At 34.1% G+C, this 17,463-nt stretch overlaps 3 protein-coding genes across 12 annotated transcripts in view; 1 reads left to right on the top strand and 2 right to left on the bottom strand.

The window, feature by feature from the left end:
* Window positions 1-14,236, bottom strand: part of LOC135144836 (ubiquitin carboxyl-terminal hydrolase puf) — a 47,688-nt gene extending 33,452 nt beyond the window's left edge. For 3 of the 10 annotated variants that reach the window (XM_064076941.1, XM_064076942.1, XM_064076944.1), the window contains exons 1-13: window positions 14,059-14,236; window positions 13,826-13,922; window positions 13,299-13,774; window positions 13,115-13,249; window positions 12,785-13,068; window positions 12,514-12,732; window positions 12,284-12,457; window positions 12,039-12,225; window positions 4,517-4,598; window positions 4,292-4,461; window positions 4,093-4,240; window positions 3,900-4,025; window positions 3,673-3,847 (exon numbers count right to left, since the gene is read on the bottom strand). In XM_064076941.1, coding sequence (XP_063933011.1) covers window positions 3,673-3,847; window positions 3,900-4,025; window positions 4,093-4,240; window positions 4,292-4,461; window positions 4,517-4,598; window positions 12,039-12,225; window positions 12,284-12,457; window positions 12,514-12,732; window positions 12,785-13,068; window positions 13,115-13,249; window positions 13,299-13,774; window positions 13,826-13,922; window positions 14,059-14,101 — 2,316 coding nt within the window. In that variant the 5' untranslated portion in view covers window positions 14,102-14,236. The remainder of the gene's footprint in view (window positions 1-3,672; window positions 3,848-3,899; window positions 4,026-4,092; window positions 4,241-4,291; window positions 4,462-4,516; window positions 4,599-12,038; window positions 12,226-12,283; window positions 12,458-12,513; window positions 12,733-12,784; window positions 13,069-13,114; window positions 13,250-13,298; window positions 13,775-13,825; window positions 13,923-14,058) is intronic. The other 7 variants (XM_064076943.1, XM_064076946.1, XM_064076945.1 and 4 more) reach the window with 5 other exon arrangements.
* Window positions 14,237-14,778: 542 nt separating this feature from the next.
* Window positions 14,779-16,710, bottom strand: Atg6 (Autophagy-related 6). Its single transcript, XM_064076879.1, has 7 exons — window positions 16,404-16,710; window positions 16,201-16,352; window positions 15,996-16,147; window positions 15,703-15,948; window positions 15,375-15,648; window positions 15,110-15,327; window positions 14,779-15,052 (listed from the first exon to the last, which is right to left on the bottom strand). Exons 1-7 carry the CDS (start codon window positions 16,522-16,524, stop codon window positions 14,920-14,922), a joined length of 1,296 nt encoding a protein of 431 aa, XP_063932949.1. The 5' UTR covers window positions 16,525-16,710; the 3' UTR covers window positions 14,779-14,919.
* Window positions 16,711-16,837: 127 nt separating this feature from the next.
* LOC135144798 (uncharacterized) lies at window positions 16,838-17,462 on the top strand. The gene has a single exon (XM_064076880.1). The coding sequence runs from the start codon at window positions 16,883-16,885 to the stop codon at window positions 17,408-17,410; it is 528 nt and encodes a 175-aa protein (XP_063932950.1). The 5' UTR covers window positions 16,838-16,882; the 3' UTR covers window positions 17,411-17,462.
* The last annotated feature ends 1 nt before the right edge of the window (window position 17,463 follows it).

Below are 17,463 nucleotides of genomic sequence, written 5' to 3'. Positions count from 1 at the left end.
AAGTATCAAAACTGTCATTCAAACTGAATTCATGGTTATGTAAAAGGTAGCCCGAAATTAGACGAAGTAAATACAAATCCGAAGAAGACTGTCAGAGGATTTGACCCCAAGGAAAGCTGTCTACGTCACCTTTTTTCAAATATTAAGTACTATTTTAATTTGTTTCCAAAATTCACGATAAATGAACTTGTTATGAAAGGTTAAATATTTCTAGGAAGCAAAAAAAGTGACGAATAAAAATACTGAAGCACAGTGCAATATTAAAATAGGTTTTTTTTTTTAAATTTTGCAAACCATTTCAACTAAATCAGCTTTAATAAGTACCGGATTGAGAAGACTGGGTGAATTTTTAATTTTCAAACATCCCACAAGCGAGTAAATTTGCGTATTTAAGGGTCCCCAGTCGTCGCCCACAAAATCGGTTTCAGTAGGAAGAATTATTTTTTGTAACTATGCAACCCAAAGTACCGATCCACAGCAGGTAGCGTATGCAAAGCATATGTAAAAATTAATAGAAAATAGAACACAATGCTGCTAAAACATAAAAATAACTGTACTTTCCCAAAAAAATCTACTGCATAATTACTGTTCCACTAGTATTGCTAATTTAGGACGTTAGTATCAAACGCAATGAATGAATTAATTCTTAGTTAAACAAAAAAATAGTTGCATGTCAAAATCGAGTGAAACATGTGAGACGTGTGTAAACAAAAGCATCTAAATAATAACTATTTCCCGCAGAATTTCTGGAGGCTTATAGAGTCGACATTGGCCTGAGCGCGCTCCGGTCTGTGGACCATACAAGTTCTTGGGCGACGATGTATCTAACGAGGCAGTTGAAATACCCGATATGTCATAGCGCAAAAAGTATTTCTCAAAAAACTTTCAAACGTTGATGTCATATTTATATGCCTTACTTCCGGAGAGAGTAGATTCACGTTCTTAAACAAGTCAACCCATTAGACAAATTGTAAAGAAAAAATTGTACAATTAAATTTTTTTATTTGCATTCGCGTCATGTGTAGTTCATATAAATCTTTTGCCCTTCTAGCATAAACACACACAGGACTAAATAGTAATATTGGAATAGGTTTACTGGAGATATCACGTAAAAAAAGTGCCTATAATACTCTACCTCATAGGTGGTGGGGAAAAGAGTATCCAAAAATTAAATGTAAATAAATATGATTATTCAGGTAAATAAGTGCTTAGTGAAGTAATAAGAATCTAAATCTTGTCAGTTTTGTGTCTTGATTAATATATAAAATGACAGATTAATAAAAAATATTTGAATAATTTTTTCAAGGAAAATATTTTAGTAGAATATATAAAATTATAAAAATTTGCATACTTTTAAATCAAATTATGTCAGCAATGAGAGAAGTCGACTTGTAAACGAGTTCCAACAATGTTGGTCAGTCAGCTAAGAGTATTTACGAGTTTTATGACCTAAAAAGTACCTGGACTGATTACCTGAAAGGGTCGGTCGGCAAGGCTCCCTGCTGTGTAAAACTCAGCCGTTTATTGAAACGGAAAACTTTGTAAATAGGGTTGCCTAGTTTCACTTTATTTTCATTAGTCAGTATTTTTTTAAAAAGCAAATATTTTGATAAATATAAATTTTAAACAAAAATGACCGGGTCTTCCCCATAGAGCTCAATGTTGTCTTTGCACTGATATAAAAGTTGAAGCGAAAAATGCTCTCTCCTCGTCTAAAAACGCAAAGTCCTTCGAAGAATGAACGATTAATTAAACACTAAACAATCACTTATTTTAAAAAATATTGTGTCTTCCCCAGAGATTTAGACGTAATCTATCCATTGAAATGTCGATCTTTTTTTCAAAATTGAAATTACGCCCGTAAAATAAAAATCTATTTAGCTCATTTTTAGGTCTGCTACTGGGCACCCTTAATAAATACCCCAAAAAATATAACAACTAAAAAATTGGTCTAAAGAGTTTCGACAGTACTTCCCTCGCTGTCGGAAACGTGACGACTGCATGCCTATTATGTTTTTTTTTTCGCAGTGGATTTCAAAGAATTCGGTTTTGTTGTTTCTGAGTAAATCAGTAAAATAAATTTACGCATTCATTAATTTTTTTGAGTCACCCTGTATATGCAAATCCAAAAAATATGAATGGAGTGATAGATCACAAGTACAGACTCATCATATTTTGTACATTTTAGATATGATTTATTCGGCAAACTTTCGAGCTGACGTCATCAATTTTTTGGAGGGGATAAGCAAATGTATTTTGACTAAACATTTATTATGCTCTTTATAACCTTAAAACATCTGCAAGATTTCAAAGCATTCGGTTTTGCAGTTCATGATTAAATCGAAAAAATAAATTTACGCATTCATTAATTTTTTTGAGTCACCCTGTATATGCAAATCCAAAAAATATGAATGGAGTGATAAATTACAAGTACAGACTCATCATATTTTGTACAGTTTAGATAAGATTTATTCGGCAAACTTTCGAGCTGACGTCATCAAGTTTTTGGAGGGGATAAGCAAATATATTTTGACTAAACATTTATTATGCTCTTTATGACCTTAAAACATCTGCAAGATTTCAGAGCATTCGGTTTTGTAGTTCCTGATTAAATCAATAAAATATATTTACGCATTCATTAATTTTTTTGAGTCACCCTGTATATGCAAATCCAAAAAATATGAATGGAGTGATAGATCACAAGTACAGACTCATCATATTTTGTACATTTTAGATATGATTTATTCCACAAACTTTTGAGCTGACGTCATCAAGTTTTTGGAGGGGGTAAGCAAATATTTTTTGACTAAAGATTTATGATGCTCTTTATAGCCTTAAAACATCTGCAACATTTCAAAGCATTCTGGTTAGCAGATTAAAAATTAAATTTCAAAATGTTGTTTTATAATTTTGATTTTTTTTCCAAAAATCTGGACGTTTCGGGTGAAAAGTCGATTCGGAGTTGTAAACTACATGTGTAGGACTATGTTATTTTATACAATTGAAAACCCATTTACTATGTACAATTTTGAAGTGACGTCATCGCATTAGTGGTGGGGATGATTAGACAAATTTTGGTTAGCGTTTTACCATCTACATGATATTCTTAATATAAGTACAAAATTTCACAACAATCGGTCGAGTACTTTCGGAGATTATCTGTCTAATAAAAATCCGGGACAACAGACGGACAGACGGACGGACAGACGGACGGACAGACGGACAGACGGACAGACGGACGGACAGACGGACAGACGGACAGACGGACGGACAGACGGACAGACGGACAGACGGACAGACAGACGGAAATGGGAGACCTATTTCTTCGTCTTCTAGGGGTCATGAAAGATCGAGAAAACGTAAAAGTAGAGAGTCGGCCGACGGACTCGATTACAATACTTCCTTTGCTTACGCTCGGGAAGTAAAAATGGGCCTAGAGTCATTTAGACAGAATTGTTCCAAACATATTTGGTCGGTACCTAATAAAGATTACTTTAGAAAAAAAAAAGAGGTCATCTGTAGAGCACTAAGCAGAAGTCAATAAAAAAAATATTGTTCACTTAGATGCAAATATAAAGCTTACTAACATCGAACCGTAAGTCATATTACTTAAAAAACGAAAAGTTAGTTAAAGAGAGCGTCATCTAAATTTAGTTACAAATAAAGACTTACATGTTCATTAAGCTGTGCCAACTCCTCTTCACATACCGAATCCTCGCCATCGAAGTCCGCCATATTCTTTTCCGACTTGTTGCTCATCCTCGACGAATAGCTCCCGTCCGCATCGCCCTCCACCTCAGCCTCCTCTCCGCTCAGCATTTCCAAAATATGACTGAAAACATTCAAACTGTAATAAACTCATTAGAGTACAACCCAATAAACCTAAACCGGTGACATACCCGCCTCGCGAATGTAATGTAAGAAAATTTGTACACGCCGCTTCGTGACTCTCCAAAGTGACCGAATCCTTGCCTAACTCGCTACAAGACGAACTCTCGTCTAAATAATCGGCAGGTTTTAAATTTCTGTAAGCGATGAACAACCATTACGCTACGAATCAAAGGACAAACCAAGTCGCAAAAATCAACATACGTTTCGACTAGGCCGCTCATTTGCGCCGGCAGGACCAGAGCGGCGGCCGCCACCCCCTTCAGAGCCGCCTTCATTTCCGAGTCGCTGTCCACCTCGACTTCGCTCAACGCCTCGATGCTGCTGATTGCCACTACACGTTTATGAACACCTAGGTCATTTTACAGAGAGAATTTTAAACGGTGGACGACGGTGGTTATACCTTTCTGTCTTTTCACTCTGGTTTTGCGCAGCATTTTTCGACGCTTCCTGAATTTCGCAGGGACTTCTTCGACGTCGGCTTCGTCCTGGGAACTGCTGGAACCGATCGTTTCGATTCCTTCAGGTAAGACGTTTAATGTTGATAGTATTTTTTTTCTCACCGACGACCTACTTAAAAAAGCGAAATCGATGAGTGGGGTTCACGTGAGGTTGGGGAATTACATACATTTGTCGCTTGTCGATTTTGGATTTAGATACGGCGGAACATCGCTTAGTTTTTTCAGAAGTCGTGGTTTTAATTGGGATACCTGTGAAAATTGGTTTTTGAATTAGAATCGGCAAATAGATTTGTTATGGATTGTTTAAACCGTGCTTGCACTTTGTTTTTCAGTTGTTTATTAGCAATTTTCACCATAACCTTAAACCATTTGCAAGATTTCAAAGGTTTTATATGTATTTTCTAAGTTAAATCGTAAAACATGTTTGTACAATTTTGATTTTTTCCCCCTAAAAAATTGGGTGTTTAAGGTTAAAGATAAAGGCAGATTCATAAACCATAAATAAAATTTACTATGCAAAAATTTTCAGACAACGCACAAAGGGACGAAACTGAAAGTACGGGGCCAAAATAGTGAAAAATAAATATATATTTTTTTCTTTTCATAATATGCCTCCTCCTGTTACCCAAATGTCTGAAGGATTGTGTACCCATTTTTAGCACTGGTTTTAAAACTATTCACATTATCTGAGACGGTACAAACTTCTTACTTGCTATTTTTAATTTTTCAGCAGTGTTCGGACCGGCAGTGAACAAGTTATTTCTTCTCAGCTTCATTTTTAACAAATATCTTTGAAATTATACCCAAATATATCTCAAGGTAAATATTTTTTCTTTCTTAAATTTACAATAAATTTGCATCTAGGTGTTTGTATAGGTTTCTAATTTTTTCGTCCGTTTATTTTAAGTTAATTTGCTGTAAAAACCAGGTCTAATACTTTTTTTTTTATTTCAAAGTTGTGTGGTCCACAAGAAGTAGAGATTTATTTGACAGTAAAAAAAGTATAAATCATTAATATATATGATAAAAAGCATTTGTCCAAGAACGCTTCCTTGTTACACATTCGACTCGTTCATAACTTCGTTTTTCCACAAGACAATTGTCCTATTCATAGAGCCAGAATTGTTAGAGAATAGATTGAAAACAACGAAATTTTTAGATGTCTTAGACTGGCCTGCAAGAAGCCCCGACTTAAATCCTGTCGAAAACTTTTGGTCTTTTCTTATGAAAAAAATTAATGCCCGACGTATCAGACCTACGACAAAAAATTAATTATGGGAATTAATAATACAAGCTTGGCACGATGTTGATGACAACTATGTAAGGACCACGGTCTTGTCTATGAATAGAAGATTACATGCTGTAATAAGGAAAAGGGAGCAGCAACAAAATATTAAATTTATTAATGCTGTTACATTCGTTATTTCGTTCATTGTTCCACTCGATATTTTCCAGTATTTATAGTTTCTGTAAAAGTAAATAGAATTTAACTTGTTGAATTTATTTTGTGCCTGTTTTAGAATGAACGCCTCTGATTTTCTGCCGTCTTTTAACGTCAACGTGAGAGAAATTGCACTTACAATAGATAATTAAATAAAAATCGATGACATGAGCAATTTAGGTGATAGTACAAATCAGCAAAAATCGAGCAGTTAACAATGTTTGACGTATCAAAAATTGTCAAAGTTTTCAAAACACAAATCTGGTTTTGTTGCTGGATGAAACTGAAAAAAACTTTTGAGCTTTTAGTGTTTTATTTTTTATGAATGTGAAGAAGTCTTGAGTGCCGCACTGTTTCTTTTTTAATTTGGGAGACTCTTGGGAACGTATGGTGTATTATTTTGGGAACCCATGGCGATTTTTTTGTAAATTATTTAAAACAATTTTGGGGAACTTTGGTGTTCTATTTTTGGAAAGTTCTCACTTTACCTGTTTCTGAGTTAATTTTGGGACCTCGTTTTTTTTTAATTTAAAATAATCTTGGAGTTCTAGGTATTTCTGTTTGGAAAGAATTTGAAAGTGCTTTGGAGCCTCTAGTGTCTTTTCTTATAATAGTTTAATTAAATTTCTTAGAGGATACGTCATTTGCTAAAATTAGTCTTATCTTAGTAGGTACTAACCCCCCTCCCCCACCCGCCCTCTCTTTTCTTAGAGTATGTCATTTGCCACAATCAGTTTTATCTTAGAAAGTACTAGCCCCGCCCACCCGCCCTCACTTTTCTTAGAAAGTATCTCATTTGCCAAAATCAGTCCTATCTTGGTAGCTACTAGTTCCGTTCACCCACCCTTTCTTTTCTTAGGAGGTATGTCATTGCCAAAATCAGTTTTATCTTAGCAAATACTGATGAGTAACTTTTACAAAAAATGATCAAAATTTGAAAACATTACGAGCTTACTTATATGGACAAGGCAGGAATTTTGAACATCTCAAGTGTTTAGTTGGTTATGCTTTAATGGATTTTTCTTTTGTTGGTTTATTTATTAATGAAAAATAACAGCTTGTTTTATTAATAATAATGCACGACGATTAATGCCTACTGGTTCTTATGGTTATCGTCATAAAAAAAATGAAAGGTGGATTTCAGTCAGCATCGTTACTAAGAAGTCAGAAAGTAAGCTGGAGCTAATCAAATTACGTTTTTTTTACGTAATCTATTGTCTTTACCATTTCTATTGAAACACTACCTGTTGATTTTGCTTAAAATTTAGCAATTGGTAACAGCTTTTGGTTGATTGACAACGACTTTTAGTTAGAAAATTGTCTGAATATAAACCTTGCCAAATTTACGATTAACAAGTGGTGTTTCAATAGAAATGACAAAGACTATACATACATTATAAAGATTTTTTTATTATTTTTTTTGGGGATGCCCGAAACCCCCGTACATAACGTACTGAAGAGTTAATCCGCCTTTTCCCAAACACCCGGTATATACACTCACTGGCATGAAAAATGGGCCAGCTAATGTTTTTCTGAATACAGTGCTTCGACGTTTTTACTACGCTTATTTTTCATGTTCTTTCTTGACCAGCATATTAACTGAGTGTACCTGCACCCCACACTTTAGATGAGCTTCAGAATATATATAATTTTAAAGGAATGAGATAATATCCAACAAGAAGAAATAAACAATTTATTTCATAGGATGCACTAGAGAATGGCAGCAGTCTTACAGGTTCGTGAGGGAAATACCAATTATTGACGTCCTCAAACATTGTATCAATGATCATTGATTTTGCTTTTTTGGAAACTTTAATTTTTTTCAACTTTTGTTTGATTATTGATTTTTTATCATTTTCTATTAAAATAATATGTTTTTTAGTTCTTTTTGGATAAAAATATTACAATAAGCGTTGCATAACAATATTCAAGTATTGCAACCGAAATCGTACTTTATTCTGCACATTTTCGGATCTTAAAAAAAAAAAAAATAAGGGTGGCCCATTTTTCGTGCCGGTGAGTGTACATATATGTACATACTATTTTTTGTAAAAGTCAGTCATCAGTACTTGCTAAGATAAAACTGTTTGTGGCAATTATATACCCTTTAAGAAAAGAGAGGGACGGTGGGTGGGGGATAAAACTGATTTTGGAAAATGACATACCCTCTAAGAAAGAGGGTGGGTGGGCGGAGCCAGTACCTGCTCAGAAAAGATTGACTTTGGCAAATGGCATACCCTCTAAGAAAATAGAGGGCAGGTGGGTGGGGCTAGTACCTGCTAAAATAAGGCCAATTTTGACAAATGACATACCTTCTAAGAAAAGAGAGGGTGGGTGGGTGAGGCTAGTAGCTGCTACGATAAAACTGATTTTGGCAACTGAGATACCCTCTATGAAAAAATAGAAAATTCTTTTCCAAAAATTGAACACTAAATTCCCCCAAAATTGTTTTAAATAATTTACAAAAAAAACTCTCTGTGGGCTCTACACTATGGGTACCCAAGGGTCTCCCGAATTAAAAAGAAAAACACTAAAAACTCAAAAGATGTTTTCAAGTTCATCCAGCAATAAAAACACCAGGGGACCTAAAATTAACTACGAAGATATTAACCGTAAGGTTTTGAAAACTTTGAATTTTTAATACGTCAAACATTTTTAACTGCTTATTTTTGTTGATTTGTACTTACACTTTTTATCAGGCAAACATTGTTGCCAATTGGAATTTTATCAAATTACATGTTACAAAAACAACACAACCATATCTTTGCAAATTAAAATGGTCATGGGCGAGAGAAATATTAACTAAAAGTTTTATTACTAGGTAATAGGGTGGCGCAAAAAAACGACTATTGTTTCTTTTTGAGTCTCGTGTGAAAATATGTTAGTTTATCGTGTTTTAAGACCCTCCTTCAAAGGACAGCTCAAAAAAAATTTTTTTTGAGGTCACTCCAAATTTTTAAAAACTTCCCGAATCGTCAAAAATTTATTTTCTTTTTGTTTAATTTTGTTTTTCTCGTTACGGTAATATTTTATAGACGAAAAACAAATAAGTTTGCCAAATTTTTAGCTCAACATATTAACTTTTAAAGGTCGCTCATATATTTTTTTTAATTTACAAGAGCATTGCCTTAAGGTACGTGGGCGCTTGCGAGAAATAATTCCAAAATCAGCCCGGAAAGCCATCCATGGTCGGGCCTGCCCTCAACTTGGTAAGCGTATCGTTTTTACCTGGTTTCTCCGAGTTTGTTAGCGACTCTCACAATACGAACGCATTTCGAAGTGCGACAGTGATCTCCGATAAGTCTTTTTTACGTGCATTTTTTTCGTAATAACTGAATTCATTGCAATAATAGACCTTTGAAATTTGAAATGACAACTTAAGATTAAAGATGGTATAAAATCAAAATCAGAACTCTCGTGAGAGTTGCTCTCCAGTGGACACGCACCCTTAGATGTTTTCGAGCGACTTTTTAATATTTATACCAAGTTTTAATGAATGTTTTACCTTTTAATTAGTGAGATAATCGACGAAAATACACCGCGAGATGGAAAAAAAAATCAAACAACGCTGGAAATATAATTTTTTAATAACTCGATATTTTTAAGTAAACAATTAAGGTACGTGTCCATTTGCGAGAAATCACCTCAAAATCAGCCCTGGAGAGCGCCGAGTCGAATCGAGTAAAGACGAAACACTAATCGGCGGATCTCGCCGCGAGCGACATACTCTCGAGTGGACAAGCCAAACGGCGTTTACTTGCGAAAGATACTCTCAATGCTAAGAAGTTTCGAATTGGGGAAGTATTTTCCGAGAGTAAGCAGTTCATCATAAATTATTTCTCGAGTAAAGCCGACTTATTTTACACGTTTATGATTCTATGATTTTATGCAAATAGAACTTCAACATTTATACAACGTTTTGAGATAGGTAACACATTTTTATGAATTTGTTAAATACTAAAAAAAAAAAATGTAAAACGAAAATAAATGACTAAATTATGTTCTCTTATCCTAAATCTGAAGTGATTCTGATTATACTTCATTATTATTAATTTTTTGTTTTAGTACGAGATTAAACTATGCACAACGAAGTAAATTCATTTTTTATTATTTTAATAACGTTTCTACTGAATTTTTAATAATAAATTACATATTAGGTACTACAAATGTACTTATTATTATCATGCGTATTCAAAAATTAATATTTATATTTATTTTCAGTGTTTATCCACAAGTGCTTTTATAAATTGATACCTGTCTCAACTGAAAGTATAATTATTAGGGACAATAATTTTATAGATGTTTTTACACACTACAACATTGCATGTAATTGTTCTTTGATGAATCATAACCTGCCGGGATGATAATCTTCAGGTGCCGGTCGTATTAAGCGCTATTGCCAACCTAATCCGGGAAACAATTTACCTATACCCTTTTTGCAAATCTTGACAAATTTTCTAAAAAATTTACTTGAACAAAAAATCTAAATTTGCAATAAAATAATTTATCTCCTGTTTGCTGCCTGTTTTCCCAGCATTCACATTTCAGTTGAATTTTTTGAAAGAAGATTAACAAAAGGCGAGTGCAACTGTTTAGTGGACAGGGTTTTGAGAGCTTTATCTGATCGACAGACATTTAACATCTATCGGCAAGCAAAATTTGCTAAAATATCCTCTCAAATCGAAAAGAAATTAAAGTTTGAATCGGTTTGAATTAAACAGAAATATATTCCATAAATGGGGTTCGCCCTGTCGAATATATAAGAATAATAATAATAATAATAATAATAATAATAATAAAAGCCCTTGAAAGTAACTCTCGCGAATTCTCGCCAAGTTACTCTCCAGTGGACACGTACCTTTACAACATTTTAACAACATTGAAACAAACTTTGTTATGAATTCTGAAAACAAATTGTAAATTTATGAAATTTTAAAGCTTAAAGTCGCTCGAAAACATCTAAGGCAATAGTCTTGTAAAATAAAACAAATTACGAGCGACTTTTAAAAATTAATATTTTGGGCTAAAAATTTGGGAAACTTATTTTTTTTCGTCTATAAAATATTACCGTAACGAGAAAAACAAAATTAAACAAAGAGAAAATCAATTTTTGACGATTTGGGAACTTTTTAAAAATTAGGAGCGACCTCTTAAATATTTTTTTTGAGCTGTCCTTTGGAGGAGGGTCTTAAAACACGATAAACTAACATATTTTCACACGAGACTCAAAAGAAAAAATAATAGGTTTTTTTGCGCCACCCGACTAGTTACAGTGACAATGAATTTGTTGTTTAGTTGTTGTTAAATGTAGCAAAAGAACCAATTTTAAAATCATAACTCTACCAAAATGTGACAAGGAATTTTTTTACTATTCTATAGGAAATAAGAGAATCGGTAGACTGTGTTGACCGCGATTTATTCTTAAGGAAGCTAGAATACTCCGGGTTACGCGGCAAATCTCTCTCACTTTCAAAGTCATGTCTGGAAAATGGTCAACAAACTATACAGATTAAATTTGGACATTCTAATATGGAAAAAACGAGTCGAATGTTTAACAAGGTAGCGTTCTTGGACAAATGCTTTTTATCATATATATTAATGATTTACATTTTTTTTAATGTCCAATAAATCTCTATTCCTTGTTGACTACACGATTTTGAAATAAAAAAAAAAGTATTAGGACTGGTTTCCACAGCAAATTAACTTAAAATAAATGACGAAAAACTGAACAAAATGAAAATTGACATGAGAGCGGTGATACAAACTGTTACACTTCCAAGTGTACATATTAAATACAAAATTATTACGTTGATCTCAATTTACATGTTTTATGCTTCACTTAAAATTCACAAAAACATTGGCAATTATATGTACAAGTTTATCTAATATTTTGATCAAAATAGAAACATACAAACACGTAGATGCAGGTTATAGATTCATTGTAAATTTAAGACATTTATCTTTACAAGATTAGTAGAATTTAAAAAATTTACATTGTTGTAATCGGTACACACAAATTTGCTACCGTCGTTATTTTGAACAACGAGTAAACTGAAAGTACGCATCACGTAGAATTTGGCTTTTACAAAAGTTTACTTTTTTTTACTACATATTTAAGGAAATGGGTTGCTTTATAAAACAGATATTGGTTTATAAAATTTTACAATCTTCTTTTTGCTAATTACTCCTCGTAATTATAGTTTGGTTAAACTTTAGGGGTCTAATAAACAATTGTAAATCAAATTTACCGTCAATATCTGGATCTGTGCTACTTCCATCACAGGGAACCCGTCCAATAGCTTGCTTCCTAGCCAATTTACATGGTGGTGGCCCTGCATTTCCGGCATCAATTGGACCATCCTCTTCATCTATTTCCACACCATCGATATCTTCACTATCAGATTTATGACTTTCTGATTGCCCAGTACTTTCACCCTAAAAACCAATTATATTATTATAAAATCAGATAAGAACGTCATATAGGTATACTCACATGTTCCTCTTCTGAATTACTAGGGTCTATACTAACACTGTTTTCTGATGAAGTGGCACATTTATGTAACGTTATACCTGCATTTGAAGCTGCTACATTGATTAAACCTACTTCTGGGACACCTCCGCCTCTGGACCACACAGCTTTGATTAGCGCTGACGCAAGATACAAAGTCTATTAAAAGAATAATTAATCCCAACATTGCATTTCACTAAAATGTCAACCAATACTTGTTCCGTGTGATCTTTTGGTTCCAGTTTTGTGAGCAAACTATATAAATGCAGAGTAGGAGATGCCGCTAAATGTTTCACTAAACCCGGGAGAAGATCATGGACAGGTTTTGAGCAATGTTTTAATTGAGCAGCTGCCCATATTATATCCATGTGTTCACAAGTAATGCGCCCTTCCATTGCCAAGAAATTTAAAATGATGTGGCTTTGTTTAATCACCTACATTTAGAGTTAATAAATAAAAACGAAGAAAAACCATGAAATAACAAACCTCGACGTGCAAATTCGGACCAAATATGTGAGAAATTATGTTGTTGTTAATTAGCCAATCGGCCATATGTCTAGGGGCTGCTTCAGCTTCTGGTAAAGACTCGCCAACACAAATTTCTGCTAAAACACCAATCTGGTTGTTGATTTGTGTAATCCCCGCTAGTCTCATTGTTAAAGTGCTTGATGTAAAATATTTGAATGCTAGATCAAGCCCGTCTATGTCAAATGCGACTGGAGTATCCAGCGGGTCTTTGATCGCATTCCACATAAAATCTAAAAAGAAATCTATCGTTGAAAGTGTTTTTGCATATACAAAGAGCATAAAACAGACCTGCCATACTCTTAATAGTAGGAGCACGAAGATCTTGATCCGATAATTTACACATATAACGCAACACACATGACCTTAATGGAACCAACATAGAAACCATGCTCTTGTAATTCATCCACAGTTTCAAATTACCAACTGTAACGCTAGTGTAGGAGACAATAAACAGTTTTTTCGTATGACTTACCGACTGATATCATCGCATGTGCTGTTGATACTGGCAACTGTTCTGGCGACAACTGTGTAAAACAAGCCGTCATTGCTAACAATCCCCCCATTTTACAAAACCAACTAACATTTTTTAATAAATAAATAGGAATCTCTGAATCATGCAAATCACAAAATAAATTCAAATTTTGCATTTCTTGTTGAGTGAGCTCATCAAGTTTAGCCTGTATTGTATGCTTAAAAGCCACATAAAGAGGAAAGTTTAAAAGAAATATTTTTGACACTAAAATTAAAAGTTTATCCCTTTCTAATGTCTCATTATCCTTTTCGGAATTTGATGGGTCTTTGTTTTCTTCTTTGTCCTTTTTTTTGTCTGATTCTGTTCCTTTTTCGGCTAATTGTTTCAGCTGACAAACCACCATGTAAATAAGTCCTTGGGTAATACAACTGAATCGTTCCAAGTTCTTTGGGTCTCGATAACAACACATACATTGTCTGGAACGTAATTTTTCAGTATTCAAAGAGAATTACCCGTTTTACACCAACCTGGCAGGCCATGTCTGCACATACACGTAAATAACATCAATTTCAGGCTTACTCAGGGTGGGTTGTTCGTTACTCTCCCTACAAACTTGCGCCTCGTCTGCAAAACAGGTTATTACAAGTTTTGCCAAAGACACGTCGCGTAGGAGTCAAGTCGTTACAAAGCAACGATTACAACAACTTCGATTTTGCAATCAAAAGAACGACCTTATTTAAGTTCGGGGAACAACACTTACACGAACCAAGTAGTTGTATAAAATCCGAACATGCATCACACATGTCTAAGCCTATGGTAAATAATTTACGGTATTCTCATCGCATTTATTCTACTGGAAAACGCTAAAGTATATTTCTTTGTGTTTAATTCAATCGTTTCAATCGGATGGTAATGATTTAACGACAAACATCAGCCATTTTGAAACGTTTTTGGTAGTCAAAATTGACGTCATTATTCATATGGCACATTGTCCATAATTTGCATTTGACATAATTGGAAAAAATCGTCGCAATTGATGGCAATTTTTTTTATGTAAACTTCGCATTAACACCGTCTCCAAATTCTAAAAGTTTGCTAGCTATAATTTAGAATACTCGTTGCAATTTTAAATTATTTGTAATCGACAAAGTCATATTAATATTGTCACGTTGGTGACCATGATTTTTGTCAGATTCACCAACATTCGAGAGGAATAATGTCAAGGGTGACGAATGGGAAATGGTGGGATTCTAGAAGTGGCGCAATTTTTAAAAAACATATTTTTTGTTTTTAGTTTGAAGCAAATCTCGATGTAGTCACGAAATTCGATTACCTAACAAACCGATAATAAAGAGAACTAACTGAAACCAATTCTGGGAGGACAATGGGGACATTCACCTCTTAAAATCAAAAAACTTTCCACAGAGTGCATTACTTTCACCAGCTAATAAAAGTAACTTACTCTGGCTTAAAAAACATGTAACATATCTACTGCAAATTTATTAAACACAACTACAACAAAGTCAGTCATTTTCATAACAAAAATATGGTATGATTTTGTAAAATATTTGTAGGTACTAAGTTACTTAAATATATAAAAAATACTAAACATCCAATGACACTAGTTATCTGTTTGCATGTTTTCTTCAACATCAACAGGTATTTGGGAAGTAACCCAGGCTACACCCCACTTTAAATTGGTCAACATAAATTTCATTGCTTTGGTCCATTGTTCTTCTGAATTCAACTGTATTCTAAAAGTCTTGTCATTAGTAAAGGTTGCTTATATATTATGCAGAACCGACAATTACTTTATGGAATAGCTGGCCTCATTATCTTCAATTTTCCCCTTATTTGTCCTGTAAGGAAAACAAAATTGTTTACTGCCTTTACCTCCTTTTTCAACTTTCTCTTGAAATTGTTGCAAACAATCCGCAAACGCAGCCATTCCGTTGTCAAACTTTGTATCCCAAAGAAACTTGAATCCACCTGATCCATACAATGGAAATTCTTTTTGTTCACCAATAACCTAGGAAAGCCGTTATTTCGCGAAAATCAAACATTATTCATAAATACCTCGATGTATGAATGATTGCCATATGGAACTAATCTATATCTTTCAAAAGTCATATTTATTTGACGTGCAAGTGCAGAGAGCAGGAGAACAGTTTGACCCCATGCAGCATTTATTTCTGACCAGTCAACTGGTGCTGATGGAAGTCGTCCCAAACAAAAATTATTAATAGTGCCAAAGTGGCCCTTGTGCCAAATATGAAATGTAGCATTGTAGACATTTGTTTTCTTCAATTTATCTAATTGCATCTGGGTGTAGTTCAGTTGGCACTCTAAACTAAACATAACAATAAATAATTTGTTTCTGTGGAGTGTTACACTTGTACTTTACCTCTTAGCATCTTCACAAGCTTGAAGGTAGTTTTTCTGATGTTTTGTATATTCTTTATAATAAACTTCTCGTTGCTGATCGAGCCTTCGGGCTTCAGCTTGTTGTTCTGCTATTGCAGTTTGTAGTTCAATTTCTTCTTTTGTGAGTGCTTCTAACTCTTCTAGAAATCTGCTCCCTTCTGCCTTCAAATCTTCCAACTCTTTTTCCAGTTCCATAAGTTTAGGCTCATTTTTGTCATTTTGAAGCCTACAACAATATGGTTAATATTTCTTTAAACAATGGTCTTTAATTACATTTTATAATATCTTAAATAATCTTCGTAATCAGCTTTTGTATCATCCAACTCCTGCTGTAAAATTTCTATTAAATAATCTGTACATTCATCACATAAGGGATGATCAATGTTGGAGTTGCCTGAGAGAGTATCGTATAAAGCTGCTTTTTTCTGCAAAGCACAAGTCAGTTGCACAACATAGGTACACATTTTGTTTTCCATACCTTATACGTATGACTTAAGGACTGTGATTCGTTTTCATCTGATATAAGCATAAATCCATTTCCTGAATCGACTAGTCTACAAGGAGATATATAGTGATCGAAACTAGTGGCCTGAGATTCTAAATCTACATCTGGATTGGAATGTATTGGTACTAAAAATACAACAAATCAGCACAAGTGCGTCACAACACTTTCTTTGTTACAGTTTAATTCTGCTGAAATATGTTCACTGAAGGAACTTAAAGAATCATCTAATTTTAATGGTTGAGAACACCTTTGGCACATAAATGATATTAACATTTTCTCGCTTTTATCCTCTGCCATTTTTGCACTTTCACTCACATATTATCACGAACAAAATTACGAATAAATGGATTTTCTTCTCACTGTCGTTGTTTGGCGTTTAACAGATGATTCATGGCATAAAAATATAAATATTGCAAACATTCATCCGTCAGAGGGCGCTAAAGTTATTTAATTATTTAAAAATTCCCAAAACAGTACATTATTGTATCTGCATTTTCCTGTATTTATTTCCAATTCTCAAGTTTTCATACGAAATTAAAATTACATTTTCTTATTTTTCTTGAGAAAAAAAAACTGGTGTTGTAGCTACACCAACGTCCTGAACTCAAAATCCCTGTCAGTGTCATCTGTCAAAATTTACATAACAACATCAAGTATGAGTGTTTCCAAAGAATCTAAAGCTTTTGATTATGCCAAAAGTCCCGATGGAGAAGATGTGTTTCCGAAATTGGCGGCTATTTTTAAACCTGTGGCACTCACCGCATTTGGAGTTTCTACGTTAGACGTTATGTTGTATTCACACCCAAAAGGTTATATGCAGACTCTTGGACGATACATACACTTCAGCTGGCCTATTTTTGGGGCTGCTACAGCCTTTGTGCTTGGAAGTAACATAGCGGGATCTGTGCGGGCCAAAGATGATCGACTGAACTGGTTTATTGGTGGAATGATGGCAGGAAGCGTATATGGAGTTTGGAGAAGAACAACTGTTGGAGGTTTGGCAGTCGGAGTAGCTTTAGGAATGTTGGCTGTCGGTAAAAAGTATGCCAATTTACATGGCACTCATTTGTTGTATCCTGACAAGTTTAATGTTCAATATGGTGGCTTTCGATCTGGGCAGCAAGATTGGACTTTGATGAAACATAGGCCAGGGAATTGGACCACTGGTGAAGAAGGAAAGTGAATAGGTATTATTCTGTAGTTTATTGTATATAAATAAAAGTTTGTTTAAATAAT

Source organism: Zophobas morio, unplaced genomic scaffold (genome assembly GCF_036711695.1).
Source record: "Zophobas morio isolate AGI-343-1 ecotype UQ-CSIRO unplaced genomic scaffold, CSIRO_AGI_Zmor_V1 ptg000108l, whole genome shotgun sequence".
NCBI classification, from domain to species: Eukaryota; Metazoa; Arthropoda; class Insecta; order Coleoptera; family Tenebrionidae; genus Zophobas; species Zophobas morio.
The sequence above is the reverse complement of the archived record's forward strand: the minus strand, read 5'-3'. Positions and strand labels throughout refer to the sequence as shown.